The following is a 16,233-nucleotide window of genomic DNA, read 5'->3' as shown; positions in this document are numbered from 1 at the left end:
ACGTCTCACCTGGCATGTCGAATAGGTTCTGGGGATCTTGGGCGGTGCAGCGGAAGAGATGCTAGCAGCGGAAAAGGAGGAGTCAGCCGCTGAATGTCAGCAAGGCGAGCGACGGCCGTGTAAGATCTTCTGAAATGGGCCGAGATTTTCCTTGCCTGCCGCAAGATGTCCTGGACCCCAGGGTATTTGACAACGAATCGATGCACCACCAAGTTTAAGACGTGTGCCATGCATGGCACGTGTGTAATTTTGCCCTGTTTCAATGCACTAAGCAGATTGGCACCCTTGTCACACACCACTTTACCAACTGTCAAATTGAGCGGTGTTTGCCACTGATCTGCCTGTGAACGCAAAGCTGAAAGGAGTGCAAGGCCAGTGTGGCTCTTGACTTCTGGGCACAACAGACGCAGCACAGCATGACAACGTCTCACCTGGCATGTCAAATAGGTTCTGGGGATCTTGGGCGGTGCAGCGGAAGAGATGCTAGCAGCGGAAAAGGAGGAGTCAGCCGAGGAGGAGAGGGAGGATGGAGTAGGAGGAGGAGAAGAAGAGGCAGGCCTGCATGCAATCCGTGGCAGTAAAACCAAATCTACACGGGTGCCACAGGTTACATGCTTGACGGCCCTCAAAAGGTTCACTCAGTGGGCAGTAAAATTGATATACCTTCCCTGCCCGTGTTTGCTAGACCACATGTCTGTGGTCAGATGTATCTTGGCACCGAAGCCTGCCTTTTTCCAGAAAAACGTGAGGACGGCATGATGGAAGGTGGAGTGTAGGACAATTCTGAGGAGAGAGGAGAAGTAGAAGATGAGGCTGGATGGTGAGAGCCTGGAGTGTGGCTTTGTGGGTTCCGTTGCTCCCACTGGGCTCGGTGATGGCAGCTCATGTGCCTTCTTAAGGCGGTCGTCCCTAGGCTTACCGCGACTTATGCGTTGACTGCAAAGGCTGCAGATGGCAACACTATTGTCAGCAGCGGACACGTTAAAATAAGCCCACACTGCGGAGCCATGTGCCGGTGTCCTGGGAGCGCCAGATGTGAACGCACATGGTTGATGCCTCGCTCCTGATACATTAACAGTCTGGTTTGTCCCTCCTGTGCAATGTAAGTTCTGCCTGCTTCTCCTCCCTATCTGCTGGTCCATGTCTCCCTCTGAACTCCCCTCCTCTTCCTCTCTTGTGGGCACCCACGTGACATCACTAGACACGTCATCGTCGACATCACCTTCCCCACCGCTATAATTAGAGATCTCGGAGTAGGCAGCAACACCAAGGACCAACCTCCTTGGGCTGATCTGGGTACTGTCGTCAGACTGCTGAGTGGCGGTTGTTGCTACCTCCTCTTCCTGATCCAATGCCAAGAATGGCTGCACATTGGCAATGTCTTGTGATGGATTGGAAAATAATTCCTGTGACTCAAGCGGAGGGTATATGGTGGGGTTGGTGGTAGTGTCTTTGGGGGTGCACACAGCATAGAGTGAAGAAGGTGCAAATCGAGAGGATGAGGAGGGTGCAGAAGAGTAAGGCTGAGTGAGCCACTCAACCAAGTCTGGTGCGTCCTTTGAAGTAATCGAACGCACCTTCTGCAATTTCCCACTTTGGCTCAAGCCTGTTGCTCCTGCCCTTCGGCTACCACCCCTGCTGAAGGGCCTGCCTCTTCCTCTGCCTGTCATTTTTTAAATGACCCTGTGACAAAAGTCTCTAGAGAAGTGCAGTATATGTGGGAGAAGGTATATAGCACCCCGCTTCAATCTGTCGTTTTGGGGGGCCACTGGTCTATCACACCAGTTATAATACTTTTTTCTAATTGCGTTTGTCACTCTTTGTAGTATCGCTGCAGAACCGCTCAGCAGTCACAATGCTGCACAGTGGAAATGCACTATACTATGCTTTCTATATTTGAAAGTATTTTATACGTGTATTACACCCCTATATACTACACACCAAATAGTAAACCTATACCAGTCCTTAAAAGGACCTTTGTGGACCTAATAGTAGCTAGCTAGTAGCTAGTGAATTGCAGACTGTCCCTGCTCCAAACACCAAACTGTCCCTACACTGAGAAACGACAGCTGCAGAATCGGTCAGCAATGCAGTGCACTATAATAAACTTTCTATATTTGAAAGAAAGTATATTATAAGTGTATTACAACCCTATATACTGTACACCTATACCAGTCCTTAAAAGGACTTTTGTGGAACTAATAGTAATAGCTAGTGATTACAGACTGACTGTCCCTGCTCCACACAGGGTCCTTTCCCTACACTGACAAAAGACAGAATGTAAAATGGCCGCCAGATCAGGTCTATTTAAAAGATAGGGGGTATGTCTATGTGCTGAAATGTCTCAATTGGCTGTCCTGTACCCCATGATGGATGTGTCATGGGTCAAAGTTCTTCACAATGTAAACCAGGGGCCTCAAACTGGCGGCCCTCCAGCTGTTGCAAAACTACAAATCCCATCATGCCTCTGAGTGTGGGAGTCATGCTTAAAACTGTCAGCCTTGCAAAGCCTCATGGGACTTGTAGTTTCACAACAGCTGGAGGGCCACCAGTTTGAGATCCCTGATGTAAACGAATATGTCCGCCGTGAACAGCGCCAGAAGTCCGCCGGTTTGCCGAATCGCGAACGAGCAAATTTTGCCGCAAACCGCAAGGCCATCGCTAAATAACAGTACAATAGGGTATACTGTCAACCGCCAAGCCCATCACACAAACATTCACCCATATGCAGATCTTATACCTCTGACTCGATGTCGAAACACAGGGGACCCTCACTGAACAGCGCACATAAAAGTGCCGGAAGAGGCTCAGAAGAGCTTATCAGCTGAAATCTGGCCAAGGAAGTAACAAGTAAGTGATAGTTGAATTAGAAATGTAAATTCCACTCAAAAAATGTATATATATATATATATACATATACACATGTATGTATACATAGTGGGCAAGGTGAGAGAAGGAGGGGAAAAAGAGAAAAAATAACAGAGGGGAAGGGAGGGTGAAAAAGAGGGGAAGGTGAAAAAGAGGGGAAGGGGAAGAGGAAAAGAAGGGGGAGGGGAAGAAGAAAAGAAGGGGGAAGGGAGGGAAGGGGGGAGGAAGGAGGGGAAGGTAAGAAAGGGATATGGGAAGGGGAGGGGAGGGATGGAGGAAAAAGGGGAGGGGAGGGGGGAAAAAGGGGAATAGAGAAAAAAGGGAGGAAGGGGAAGTGGGTACTGGTAGGGAAAGAGAAGGAAGGTGGACGTGGAGGTGGAAAGATGGAATGGGAAGTGATACAGAGTGCGGAAGGTGAAAAATAAGAAAGGGTGAGGATCAGCAGCAGAAAGTGATGGGACTGAACAGACTGATGCAAGGTGATTATTATGTATCAGAGGGGAGAAAAGCTTACTTACATTCATAAGGACAATGGATTCTAAAAAGCCAAAAGGTGCCAGGATTTGCAGACCAGAGTCTGTTGGAAGGATGTATAAAGAAATTTGTAAAGGGAATTGAACAGTGCATCTCTCAAATCCCTCCCCAATGCCCCCCCTCCCCGCGCTGCCCCCCAACCCACGCATGGGGGAGAGAGAGACGCCAGCCCACCGACCGGGGCACGCCAGGCCCTCCCGCACCGCCTCCCTCCCTACCCCTGGACCGCGCCGCAGCATGGATATATCATTATATATTCTAGATATGGATAAAGTGAAATATATACCATATTTATCGGCATATAACACGCGCCGGCGTATAACACGCACCCCAAATTTAGGAGGGAATTTTAAGGAAAAAACTTTTAGGAGGGAAGTTTAAGGAAAAAAACTTACATGAAAATGCCCATCAATGCAGCCTTATTAGTGTCCATCTGCAGCCTTGTCCATCATTGCGGCCTAGCCTAGTGTCCATCTGCAGCCTTGTCCATCATTATAGCCTTGCCCAGTACCTTTGCAGCCTTGTCCAGTGCCTTTGCAGCCTTGCCAGTCTCTTTGCAGCATTTGCCTGATTTAAATTGGCACCGATTTCCGCTGACTGTGAGCGGAGTGCGGACAGCGGAGAGGAGTGTGCGGAGCCAAGATACAGAAAGCCAAGCGTACTTCGGCTTTACTGGGCTCTGCTCACAGTCCTGCCCATCTCCACTGATTGTAAGAGCAGGGGAGCGAGCGCCGCTGACATACAGATAGCTGAGTGTACTTCGGCTAGACTTGGCTCTTCTCACAGTCAGGGGTGGGACTGCGAGAGGAGCCGAGACTAGCCGAAGTACATTCGGCTTTCTGTATGTCAGCGGCGCTCGATATCTCGCAATCAGTGGAGGTGGACGGGATTGCGAGACGAGCCAAGTAAAGCCGAGTGTACTTCGGCTTTGTGTATCTTGGCTCTGCTCGCTCGTTTCCTTAAAATCAGCGGGGGACCAGCGGGGATTGGCGTATGACGCGGACCCACGATTTTCCCCTGATTTTAAGGGGAAAACAGTGCGTGTTTTTTCCCCCGATAAATACGGTATATATATATATATATATAGATTTTTACATATATTTATGTAAAGATTTGTTTGGAATTTTGTAAGCAGTTCTATGCAGAGCTCACATGTGGCAGTAATTAATTTAGAGTGAGTTGACCATTCACCTCCTCCCATTGTAATAGATTTGGATATATCCTTTTCCAAAGACACAAAGTTTCAATATGTTAAGTTAAGAATATAAATTATTTCTTTATATTACAATATTTTTTGATTAGGATTATTATTAAAGTGGTTGTAAACCCTTCCCCACAACTTTGTCCCATGTAAATCAGCATAAAAAACCCTAATGAACACTGCTTGTAGATCTCTTCTTACTTGCTTAGTATTGTTGTAATCCTTTTTGTTGTTTAGAATGACGTCACTGAGCATGCCCAGATCTCCCCTGATTTATGGCACATTCTCTATGTCTTATCTATCTGTTATTAGGACTACCTATGGCACAACAATGATATCCCAGGAGGCTTCATAATCACTCAGAGCTTCCTCCTATACACCATGTGACCATGTGACCTCACATGCAGTGTAAAGCAGGGCATGGGACAGCATCACTGTAGACTTATCAGCTGAAGCTGATAGGACTCACACAGGCAAACACTAGGTAATCGGCACAAGTAAATACTATGAAGTAAAACAAGTCAGCTATGAACAGGGAAGCAGGGTTACCATAGAAACGTTGGATTGAGAAGGAGGCTTGGTTAACAGTACAGGAAGTGGTCAATGTAACGGCGGAAATACACTCCACTGTGGACTCAGAAAACAATACTTAAAGTGGTTGTAAACCCTTACAAACCACTTTGACCTACAGGTTAGCCTTGATTAAGGCTTACCTGTAGGTCCAAGAAATATCTCCTAAACCTATACGGTTTAGGAGATATTTACTAAAAGACAGTGACAGCTGTCTACGGCGCATGCGCCGTAGACAGCAGCGAGCAGGCGCCCAATCGCCGTTAGTGGCATACCGCTGCTAACGGCGATATGCCGTTAGTGGCAGCTCCCGTGTTCATGCGCGGGAGTGACGTCATCACTGCTCCGGCGCTGTGAGTGGCCGGAGCAGCGATACCAGGAAGAAGATGGACGCTCCGGACTACAGGGGACAGCGGTGACATCACTGGCTCCTGTATCAGGTAAGTGACACATAATGGGCTACGATGCGAAGCATCGTAGCCCATTATGCTTTACCTCTGCAGGGAGACAAAGAGGAAGTAAACCCATAATGGTTTACTTCCTCTTTAAGATGGTACTGCCTAACCCCTGGAAACAAGTTTTTTAAAGTTTCTTTAACCACTTCAATACAGGGCACTTAAACACCTTCCTGCCCAGACCAATTTTGAGCTTTCAGCGCTGTCGCACTTTGAGTGACAATTGCGCGGTCATGCTACACTGTACCCAAATGAAATTTTTTATCATTTTGTTCCCACAAATAGAGCTTTCTTTTGGTGGTATTTGATCACCTCTACGGTTTTTATTTTTTGCGCTACAAATAAAAAAATACCGAAAATTTTGAAAAAAAAAATGTTTTTTTTTGTTTCAGTTCCAAAACTTTGTAAATAAGTACGTTTTCTCCTTCACTGATGGGCACTGATGGGGCTACACTGATGGGCACTGATAAGGCGGCACTGATGGGCACCAATGTGGCACCAATGAAGTGGCACTGATGAGGTGGCATTGATGGACACTGATATGTGGCACTGATAGGCGGCACTGATAGGCGGCACTGATGGGCGACACGGATGGGCGACACGGATGGGCGACATGGACGGACACTGATAGGTGGCACAAATTGGCACTGATAGCTGGCACAGATTGGCATGGATGGGCGGCACAGATGGGCATGGATAGGTGGCACAGATGGGCATGGATAGGTGGCACAGATGGGCATGGGTGGGTATGGATAGGCGGCACAGGTGGGCACTGATAGGCAGCACAGGTGGGCACTGATAGGCAGCACAGGTGGGCACTGATAGGTGGCACAGGTGGGCACTGATAGGCGGCACAGGTGGGCACTCATAGGCGGCACAGGTGGGCACTCATAGGCGGCATTGGTGTTATACTATAGTAATGGATGCCAATCAGTGCCAAACAATAATGCATGCCAATCAGTGATGCCCATTGTGGGCACTGATTGGCATCCATTATGGGCACTGATTGGCATCCATTGTGCTGACTGGCATCCCTGGTGGTCTAGGGAGGATTACCTTTTCCCTGGTGGTCTGGTGGTGTCCCTGGTGGTCCAGTGTGGGCATCCTCGGGGGGGCTGTGCTGATAATCGATCAGCACAGACCCCCCCTGTCAGAGGAGCAGCCGATCGGCTCTCCTCTACTCGCGTCTGACAGACGCGAGTGAGGGAAAGCCGATCACCGGCTCTTCCCATTTACACTGTGATCAGCCGTGATTGGACACGGCTGATCACGTGGTAAAGAGTCTCCATCGGAGACTCTTTACCGAGATCGTAGTTGCCGGGTGTCAGACTGACACCCCGCAACAACGATCGCCGCGATGCGCGCCCCCGGGGGCGCGCAGCGGCTCATAATCCTGGAACTTCAGCAATATGAATTCTTGAAATATAGTTATTAATACAGTAATAACTCGATTATTACAGAGGGTCAAAAGGTCCCATCTAACAACAGAGGCGGCTCTAGGCTCTGTGAGGCCTTAGGCGAAACTTACACATGAGGCCCCGCTCACGCCCGTAATGGGAAATAAAAATTCAAGCAATAAAAATGGCTGCAAAAAGATGCACAGATCTAGCGCACAGTTCATCAGCAGCACTTCCAGGGCACCCTCCTCACCCAACAGACATATGCAGCCAATAAAACATCTGGGACCCAAGAAGGTGGCAACCCACCCCTCTAAGAATTTCCTGTGTCTTGGGAAAATGGGGAGGGGATGGCACTGAGTCTTCCCATATCCACAGAGCAAGTAGAGTGGGGGGATCCCAGCACAGTGCAGGGGGAGAGAGAGGGGGGGGGGGGGTTGGTGAGAGAGAGGGAGGGAAAGGGACAGAGAGAGAGGGGGGATGGAGAAAGGGGGGGAGGGAGAGAGAACGAGGGGGAGAAAGAGAGAAACGGGAGGATAGAGAGAGAAAAAGGGGGGGAGAGGGGGAGCAAGAGATTGTGAGCGATGGGGGGAGAGAGAGAGAGAAACGGAGGTAGTGAGGGAGAGAGAGGGGGGAGCGAGAGGGGGAGCAAGAGATTGTGAGTGAGAGGGAGAGAGAGGTGAGCAAGAGGGGGTGAAAGAGAGGGGTACAGAAAGGGTGTGCAAAAGGGGGAGAGAGAGAGAGGGTGAGCGGGGAGGAGGAAGGAGAGGAGGGGGGAGAGAGAGGTGGAGAGAGAGGGAGAGGGCAGGAGGAAGGAGAGGAGGGGGGAGAGAGAGGTGGAGAGAGCGGGAGAGGGCAGGAGGAAGGAGAGAAGGGGGAGAAAGAGGGGGGAGGGGGAGAGAGGAAGGGGGAGAGAGGGAGTGAGGGGGGAGAGAGAGGAGGTAGGTGAGAAAGAGGGGGGTGAGGGAAAGGGGGTGAGATAGATCTCTAGCCCTGTTCCTGTCTGCAGCCCCTCCTGTGCCCCATGTCCCAGTCTGTGAGAGCACTGGGGGGGGGGGGCAAAGAGCAGGGAGAACCTGGAGTGTGCTGGGGGGCAGAGAGTGCTAAGAAAAGTGGAGAGCACAGGAGCTGCAGCGGCTGCATGAGGAATATGGAAAATCAATTCCACTATGTTCAGTCTCCCCACCGCTCCTCCTATTCAGGCACACAGGGAGGCTGCACGGGCAGGGCCGTCTTTAATATTGATTGGATCCTGGGCAAAAATTTTCTTGGGGCCCTCCCCCATTGCAATTTCACTCTTCACCTGCTCTGAGACATACAATAAATAACAGCTAGACTTAAAATCAGTTTACTGTATCAGATCAGGCAGCAATTGTGATTGGTTGCCAGCCATTACAGCATATCTTTACTGCTTAATGACTGGTTGCTAGAGGTTACAGCACACATTACGGCTCACTGATTAGTTGCTAGAGGTTACAGAAAATTATTTCTGCTTGTTAATTGGTTGCTAGAGATTACTGTACAAGAATACTGCTCACTGATTGGTTGCTAGAGGTTACAGGACATCATCTCCTCACTGCAGGGGAGCATGATACACATATGAATGCCGCCTTTATTTACATATCAATGCTGCCGGCCGCAGCTATTTACTTAGTAATGCTGCCGCTATTTACATATGAATGTCGGTTATTTACATGTAAACACAGGGTCTGCAGGTGAGTCATCTGTACACAACAATAGGGCAGAGCTGGGCAGCATTAGTAGCAGCACTTCACACTGAGATATTGGGACACAGCACTAAAACTTCAAGGGACAAGGGAAATTAAACTTGGATATTTGGCAAGTATGATGCAGCTGCTTTGGGCCCCACAACAATGACAGGGCCCAGGGCAGCTGCCCCTTTTGCCCTGCCTTAAAGACGGCCCTGTGCACGGGCACTCATCTACTCTCCGGTCAGCCAGGCAGCATAAGAGCTCCTTCCTCTTCACACTCATGGGACAGCACAGCTGGATAGTTTCAGCGACCCCCGGCCCCGACTGCAGCTGAACGAAATAGAAAGCAGATGCGGAGAGGTCGGGTGAGCGGCGCAGACTGAAGGAGTAGCTCAGCTGCGAGTCCCACATGGATATGCTGCCCGCATGCCTTGGAGCCGGGTGCTGTCATCCAGCTGCTGCCGCCACCTAGAGGCCTTTACTGTCCCGCTCCCTGCATTTGCTACCACCGGACCGGGAAGCTCCGTGATGAGACCTTGACATCAGTGTTTGATCAAAGGCAAATTAGGCTGCCGCGAGGCCTCTGTGAGTGCGGGGCCTTAGGCGATTGCCTTATTTGCCTAATTAGAGAGCCGCCTCTGTCTAACAACAACAGAGATTCTTACAATGGCTTTTATTCATTAAAATCTTTTGGAAACAATACAATTGCCATTAACTGCCTAAAAAGTGTTAGCCTGAGTTTAGCTTTATTAGTTAAGACCATCTAATTTTGCTAGCCCATCTAACACTCTCCTTTCCCTAGATAAACAATGCTGCTGTCCAAAGGCATCTGTTGCTCATCCATCCAGAGTGGAGGCACCCTAAGACCTGACGTGTGTTACTGGCTGGATCAGTAGGTAAAAAAAAAAAGGCAGAGCTCGGAAAAAAAAAAAAGATTGAAGCCATTTAAGGGTTGATAACAACTAGGGATGGGCGAATGGTTCGGCCCGAGCATAAGTTCGGGCCGAACTTTGATTGTTCGGATTTGCCCCGAACAATATGCAGTGTTCGGGAAAATTCGAAAGTCTTCAGGAACACCGTTAAAGTCTATGGGACACAAACATGAAAAATCAAAAGTGATCATTTTAAAGGCTTATATGCAAGCTATTGTCATAAAAAGTGTTTGGGGACCTGCCCCAGGGGACATGTACCAATGAAAAAAAAGTTTTAAAAATGGCTGATTTTCCGGGAGCAGCGATTTTAATAATGGTTAAAGTGAAACAATAAAAGTGAAATATTCCTTGAAATTTCATACCTGGGGGGTGTCTATACTATGCCTGTAAAGTGGCGCATCTTTCCCATGTTTAGAACAGTCCCTGCACAAAATGACATTTCTAAAGGAAAAAAGTAATCAGTTAAAGGGGGCTTCCAGAGTCCGATAAGCCTCCCCCATAGCAGACCTGAAGGGCCTGGTATGGAATTTGTGGGGACCTCCATGCATTTTTTTTAAAAAATGTTGGTTTGGGGTTCCCCTTAATATTCATACCAGACCCAAAGGCCCTTTTAATGGCGGTTTTTAAAACTTTTTTTTCATTGATACATGTCCACTGGGGAAGGAACCGGGTCCCCAAACACTTTTTATGACAATATCATACATATAAGCCTTTAACCGCTTCCCGACTGCCTCACAGATTACACACAGATATACTGCAGCCGAAGGGCACGTACAAGCAGATTAACGTACCTGTATGTTGCCCTTTAAGAGGCGGCTTGCACGCCCGCTCCCGCCAGGAGCTCTGTGACCGTGATCGTGATCGCGGGATACCCGCGATCGTCTCACAGTGAGGAAGAACGGGAGATACTAATGTAAACAAGCATTTCCCCGTTCTGCCTAGTGACAATGTCACTGATCAGCTCTCCCTGTAATCGGGAGCGGTGATCAGTGACATGTCACACACAGCCCCTCTCCCCACAGTTAGAATCTCTCCCTAGGACACACTTAACCCCTATCTAGCCACCTAGTTGTTAATCCTTTCACTGCCAGTGACATTTTTTACAGTAATCAATGCAATTTTTTAGCATTGATCGCTCTATTAATACCAATGGTCCCAAAAATAATGTCGCAGTCACAATCAAAATCGCTGATCGCTGCCATTACTAGTAAAAAAAAGTATCAATCAAAATGCCATAAAACTATCCCCTATATTGTAGACGCTATAACTTTTGCGCAAACCCATCAATAAAAGCTTATTGCGTTTTTTTGAACCAAAAATATGTAGAAGAATACATATCAGCCTAAACTGAGGAACAAAAATGTTTTTTTAAATATTTTTTGGGGATATTAAAAAGTTAAAAATAATGCTTTTTTTTCAATATTGACGGGAAAAAATTACATTGATTTTGTTTGGGAACAGCGTCGCATGACCGTACAATTGTCAGTTAAAGCAACGCAGTGCCGAATCGCAAAAGGTGCTCTGGTCAGGAAGAGGGCTGAAGTGGTTAAAATTAGCACTTTTGATTTCTCCCATAGACAAATCAATTGTAGCCGTGAGTACTTTTAAATTACTTTTTTGTCCTTTAGAAATGCCATTTTGTGCAGGGACTGTTCTAAACACGGGAGAAATGCACCACTTTACAGACATACTATAGACACCCCCCAGGTACCAAATTTAAAGGAATATTTCACTTTTATTGTTTCATTTTAAGCATTATAAAAAATGACTTCCCCTGAAAAAACGGCCGTTTAAAAAAAGTTTTTTTGCATTGATACATGTCCCCTGGGGCAGGACCAGGGTCACCAATCACTTTGTATGACAATAACTTGCATATAAGCCTTTAAAATTAGCACTTTAGATTTTTCATGTTCGTGTCCCATAGACTTTAATAGCGTTTGTGTGTCCTTCTGAATTTTTTGCCTGTTCGCATGTTCTGGTACGAACCAAACTGGGGATGTTCGGCTCATCCTTATTAACAACTTACCCATTGGGCACCTAAATCCCCTTCGTAACCAGACCAATTTTGAGCTTTTGGTGCTCTCACATTTTGAATGACAATTACTCAGTCATGTAACACTGTAGCCATATGATTTTTGTCCTTTTTTCCGCTCAAATAGAGCTTTCTTTTGGTGGTATTTGATCACCTTTGTGTTTTTTATTTTTTGCACTATAAATGAAAAAAGACTGAAAATTTGGTAAAAAAAAATTATTTTTCTTCGTTTCTGTTATACAGTTTTGCAAATTAGTAATTTTTCTTCTTAAATTTTGGCAAAAATTTATACTGCTACATATCTTTGGTAAAAATAACCCAAATCAGTGTAAATTATTTGGTCTTTATGAAAGTTATAGCGTCTACAAGCTATATTGCCAATCATTGAAAAATTGATCACACCTGATGTACTGAAGGTCTATCTCATTTCTTGAGATCCTAACAAGCCAGGAAAGTACAAATACCCCCAAATGACTCCTCTTTAGAAGGTATACAGTATTTAGTAAGATGCATGGTGAGTGTTTTGAAGTTGTAATTTTTTCCCACAATGCTTTTCAAAATGAGGATTTCTTTTTTTTCACAAAATTGTCACATTAACAGGTCATTTCTCTGACACAGCATATGCACAATATCCACAAATTACACCCCAAAATACATTCTGCTACTCTAGTCTGGCCACATACAGAGGCACAACATGCAGGGAGCACCATCAGACATTTTAGGAGCATAAATTACACATTTAATTTCTTGACTACTTATCACACTTTTGAAGGTGCTCATGAAATGCCCAAGAAATGACCCCCTTTTTTGAAAGCAAACGCCCCAACGTATAATCTATGAGGCATTATGAGTCTTTTGAACATGTTATTTTTCTCCACAAGTTTTTGGAATATGTGGAAAGAAAATTAAAACGCTTTTTTTTTACACAAAGTTGTCCATTTATAAGATATTTCTAACACAAAGCATGTACATAGCAAAAATTACACCCAGAAATATATTCTGCTACTCCTCCTGAGTATGGTGATACCACATGTGTGAGACTTTTCCACAGCCTGTCCATATAAAGAGGCCCAACGTGCAGGCACACCATCAGGTGTTCTAGAGACATACATTTCAAATCTAATTTGACTACCTATTACACTTTTGTGAGGCACTGTAGTGGCATGGATGTGGCATGAATGAGCACTGAAGTGTCATGGATGTGGCCGGATGAGAACTAATGGGGCATGGATAAGCACTGATGTGGCACGGATGTGGCATGGATTTGGCATGGATAAGAATTGATGTGGCATGGATGAGAACTGATGTGGCATGGATGTGGCACGAATGAGAACTGATATCTCATGGATGTGGCACAGATGAGCACTGATGGGGCATGGATGTGGCATGGATGATTGCTGATGTGGCATGGATATGGCACAGATGAGCACTGATGTGGCATGGATGTAGCATGAATGACTATTGATGTGGCATGGATAATCATTGATGTGGCTTGGATGACCACTGATGTGGCATGGATGTGGCACGGATGATTACTGAGGTGGCATGGATGTGTCACGGATGAGCACTGATGGGGCATGGATGATTACTAATGTGGTATGTAAGAGCACTGATGTGGCATGGATGTGGCACTGGTGAGCACTGATAAGCACTGATGTGGCACAGATGAGCACTGATGTGGCATGGATGAGCACTAACATGGCATGGATGTGGCACGGAAGAGCACTGATGTGGCATGGATGTGGCATGGATGATCACTCCTGTGGCATGGATGTAGCATGGATGACTACTAATGTGGCACGCATGATCATTGATATGGCATGGATGACCACTGATGTGGCATGGATGTGGCATGGGTGATCACTGATGTGGCATGGATGTGGCACGGATGAGCACTGATGTGGCAGGGATGATCATGAATGAACCATGGATGGGAATGGGTGAGCATGAATGAGCCACGGATGGGGATGGATGAGCCATGAAAGGGGATGGATAAGCCATGGATGGAGCATGGATGAGCCATGGAAGGAGCATGGATGGATGAGCCATGAATGGAGCCATGGATGGAGCATGGATGGATGGATGAGCTTTGGATGGAGCATGGATGGAGCACAGATGGAGCATGGATGGATGAATGAGCCATGTATGGAGCACACATGGAGCATGAATGGATGGATAAGCCATGTATGGAGCACGCATGGAGCATGGATAGATGGATGAGCCATGGATGGAGCACGCATGGAGCTTGGATGAATGGATGAGACATGGATGGAGCACTCATGGAGAATAGATGTAGCATTGATGGATGGATGAGCGATGGATAGAGCACGAATGGAAAATGCAAGGAGCATGGATGGAGTATGGATGAATAGATAAGACATGGATGGAGCATGGATGATGGATGGATGATCCATGGCTGGGCACGGATCAGCGATGTGGGCACTTGACATCCAGCCCACAGTGCTGCTGCACCCAGCTCTCTCGCTCTCCTCACACGATGTACCAATTGCCGTGAGGAGAGGGGAAGAGCCAAACCAGACAAGCTCCGGTTTGTTTACAAGTGATCGTGGCATCATTGAATGGCATGATCACGTAGTAAAGAGCCCTTTACCCCGATCCATGACACGCCAGGTTTGGGAGACCCGACGGTCACAGAGATTCCCAAGTGCATGATTCTGGGAGGACATTATAGTACGCCCTCCCAGAGTTATCCGGCCGCGCTGTAGCCCATTATTCGGCTATGTCCCAGTCGGCAACTGGTTAAGCTACAATATTACATCACTTTTGGTTTAATCTCTACTGGGCATGGCTGAAAAGTAGCCCTCACAGCAGGGCCAGGATAAGGGATGTGCAGAAATGGCAGCTGCTCTGGGCACTGTGGTATCATGTGAGGTGGTGGGGGGGGGGGGGGAACCTTGAGGAGATGGGGGGAATTGTGTTGGGAGGGGTAATTTGGAGGGTGGCAGAGAATAAGAATTGATCTAGGAGGGAACATTTGTAGGGTGTGCTAGGAATGCTGATTTCAGGGGATTTGTGTTTGGAGGGGAGAAAAGGGTTTGTGCTAGGAAGGGGGTTTTGTGCTAGAAGTGGTGATATGGTAGAGGGTAGAGGGGATTTGTGCTAGCAGGGATGATTTTGGGATGTGTATGCTAGAAGGGGAAATTTGGGGAGTGGGGGTTGTGCTAGGAGGGGGGATTGGTGGGAGAATTTGTGCTGGGAGGGGAATTCAGAGTGGGGGGAAAGGATCTGTGCTTGAAGGAGAAATGTTAAGGGTAGCGGTTTTGTGCTAGGAGGGGTGATTTTTTTGGAGTGAGATTTGTGCTGGGGGGGTTTGGAGAGAGAGAGAGGAGTTGAGCTTGGAGGGGCACAGATTTGTGATGGCAGATGGTATTTCAGCAGGGGGCAGGTTTGTATTGGACAGAGGGGGAATTTATGCTTAGAAGGTAAGGAGGCAGATTAGCGCAAATTTTTTTGGAGGGGAGGGGAATGATTACTGACACATAATGCTCATACATCTTGGGGGAAGCCATTGTTTGGTATGTTTGCCCTGGGTTCTAGGTCAGTAGTTTACAACCTCAGTCCTCAAGTACCCCCATCAGGCCATATTTTGCGAATTTCTAGATAAAATAGCTGTCTAAAATATCAAGCCACTGACTCTAAATTTTAAGCACCTGTGCAAGATAAAGGAAAAGCTGAAAACATGATCTGTTGGGGGTACTTGAGGACTGAGGCTGAGAACCACTGCTCTAGAGGATCTTGTCCCCTAACAGCATTGCATTAACACATGGAGGCACATGTTCATTGGATGGAGCATGGAGCTTTAGTCAATGTCTAAGCATTCTTCTAACCTGATAAGTATAGAAGGAAAAACATGGATCATTTGTGCCTAAGGACTCATGTACAAGCTGAAACAAACCTTGCTTGCCCCGATTAGATTTAGTAGCTCAAGTCTGAATCTCACTAATGGAGGTATGAAAAATTACTCTACCACTTCATAAGTACTGTATAGAATGTACATGCAAGTTTCTAGCTCAGATAGGACATTACCTTGTCAAATTTACGGAATGCTTCCCTTATATCCTCCTCTGTATTTTCCTCTGTATTTTCCCCATGACTTGCCATTTTAGTCAAGAATTCAGGGAAGTCAGTTGTTCCGTTGCCTGTAAAGAGACAAGATCTGTAAGTCTTAGTTCAAACCTGCTCCAGAAGAAGAGACAATTTGACAATTGGAGAACGCACCCAGACAAGATTTACATCCTCTATTTGTAGTTAGAACTGAACTATTTACACGTTATTAAAGGCAGCCAATAGATTATCGATGTCAAAACCAGTTGATCCTGTCCCTCTTACATAATTGATTTGAATTATCTTAAGACAGTATGAGCTGGGTTCACACAGGGACAACCCGGGATCCAACTTTACTACTGTACACTACAGCAGTCGTTCCAACTTCAAAAAAGGTGCCTGTATTACTTCAAACTGACTTCTAGGCAACTTGTACCCATTGATTTCAATGGAAGTCGCCTCCAAGT

The 16,233-nt window shown here is 46.8% G+C and overlaps 1 protein-coding gene across 2 annotated transcripts in view; it reads right to left on the bottom strand.

Moving 5' to 3' along the window:
* Positions 1–16,233, bottom strand: part of LOC143987101 (calmodulin, striated muscle-like) — an 89,412-nt gene that overhangs the window by 26,567 nt on the left and 46,612 nt on the right. Inside the window, exon 2 of one of the 2 annotated variants that reach the window (XM_077485631.1) lies at positions 15,749–15,861. In XM_077485631.1, the coding sequence (XP_077341757.1) occupies positions 15,749–15,823 (75 nt within the window). In that variant the 5' untranslated portion in view covers positions 15,824–15,861. Of the gene's footprint in view, positions 1–15,748; positions 15,932–16,233 lie in introns of those variants that run through there. The other variant, XM_077485630.1, reaches the window with a different exon arrangement.

The sequence above is a fragment of the Lithobates pipiens genome, unplaced genomic scaffold (genome assembly GCF_037356315.1).
Source record: "Lithobates pipiens isolate NorthernLeopardFrog02 unplaced genomic scaffold, aLitPip1_a1.2 Scaffold_18, whole genome shotgun sequence".
Classification (NCBI taxonomy): Eukaryota; Metazoa; Chordata; class Amphibia; order Anura; family Ranidae; genus Lithobates; species Lithobates pipiens.
This window is presented reverse-complemented; position numbering and strand designations above follow the sequence as displayed.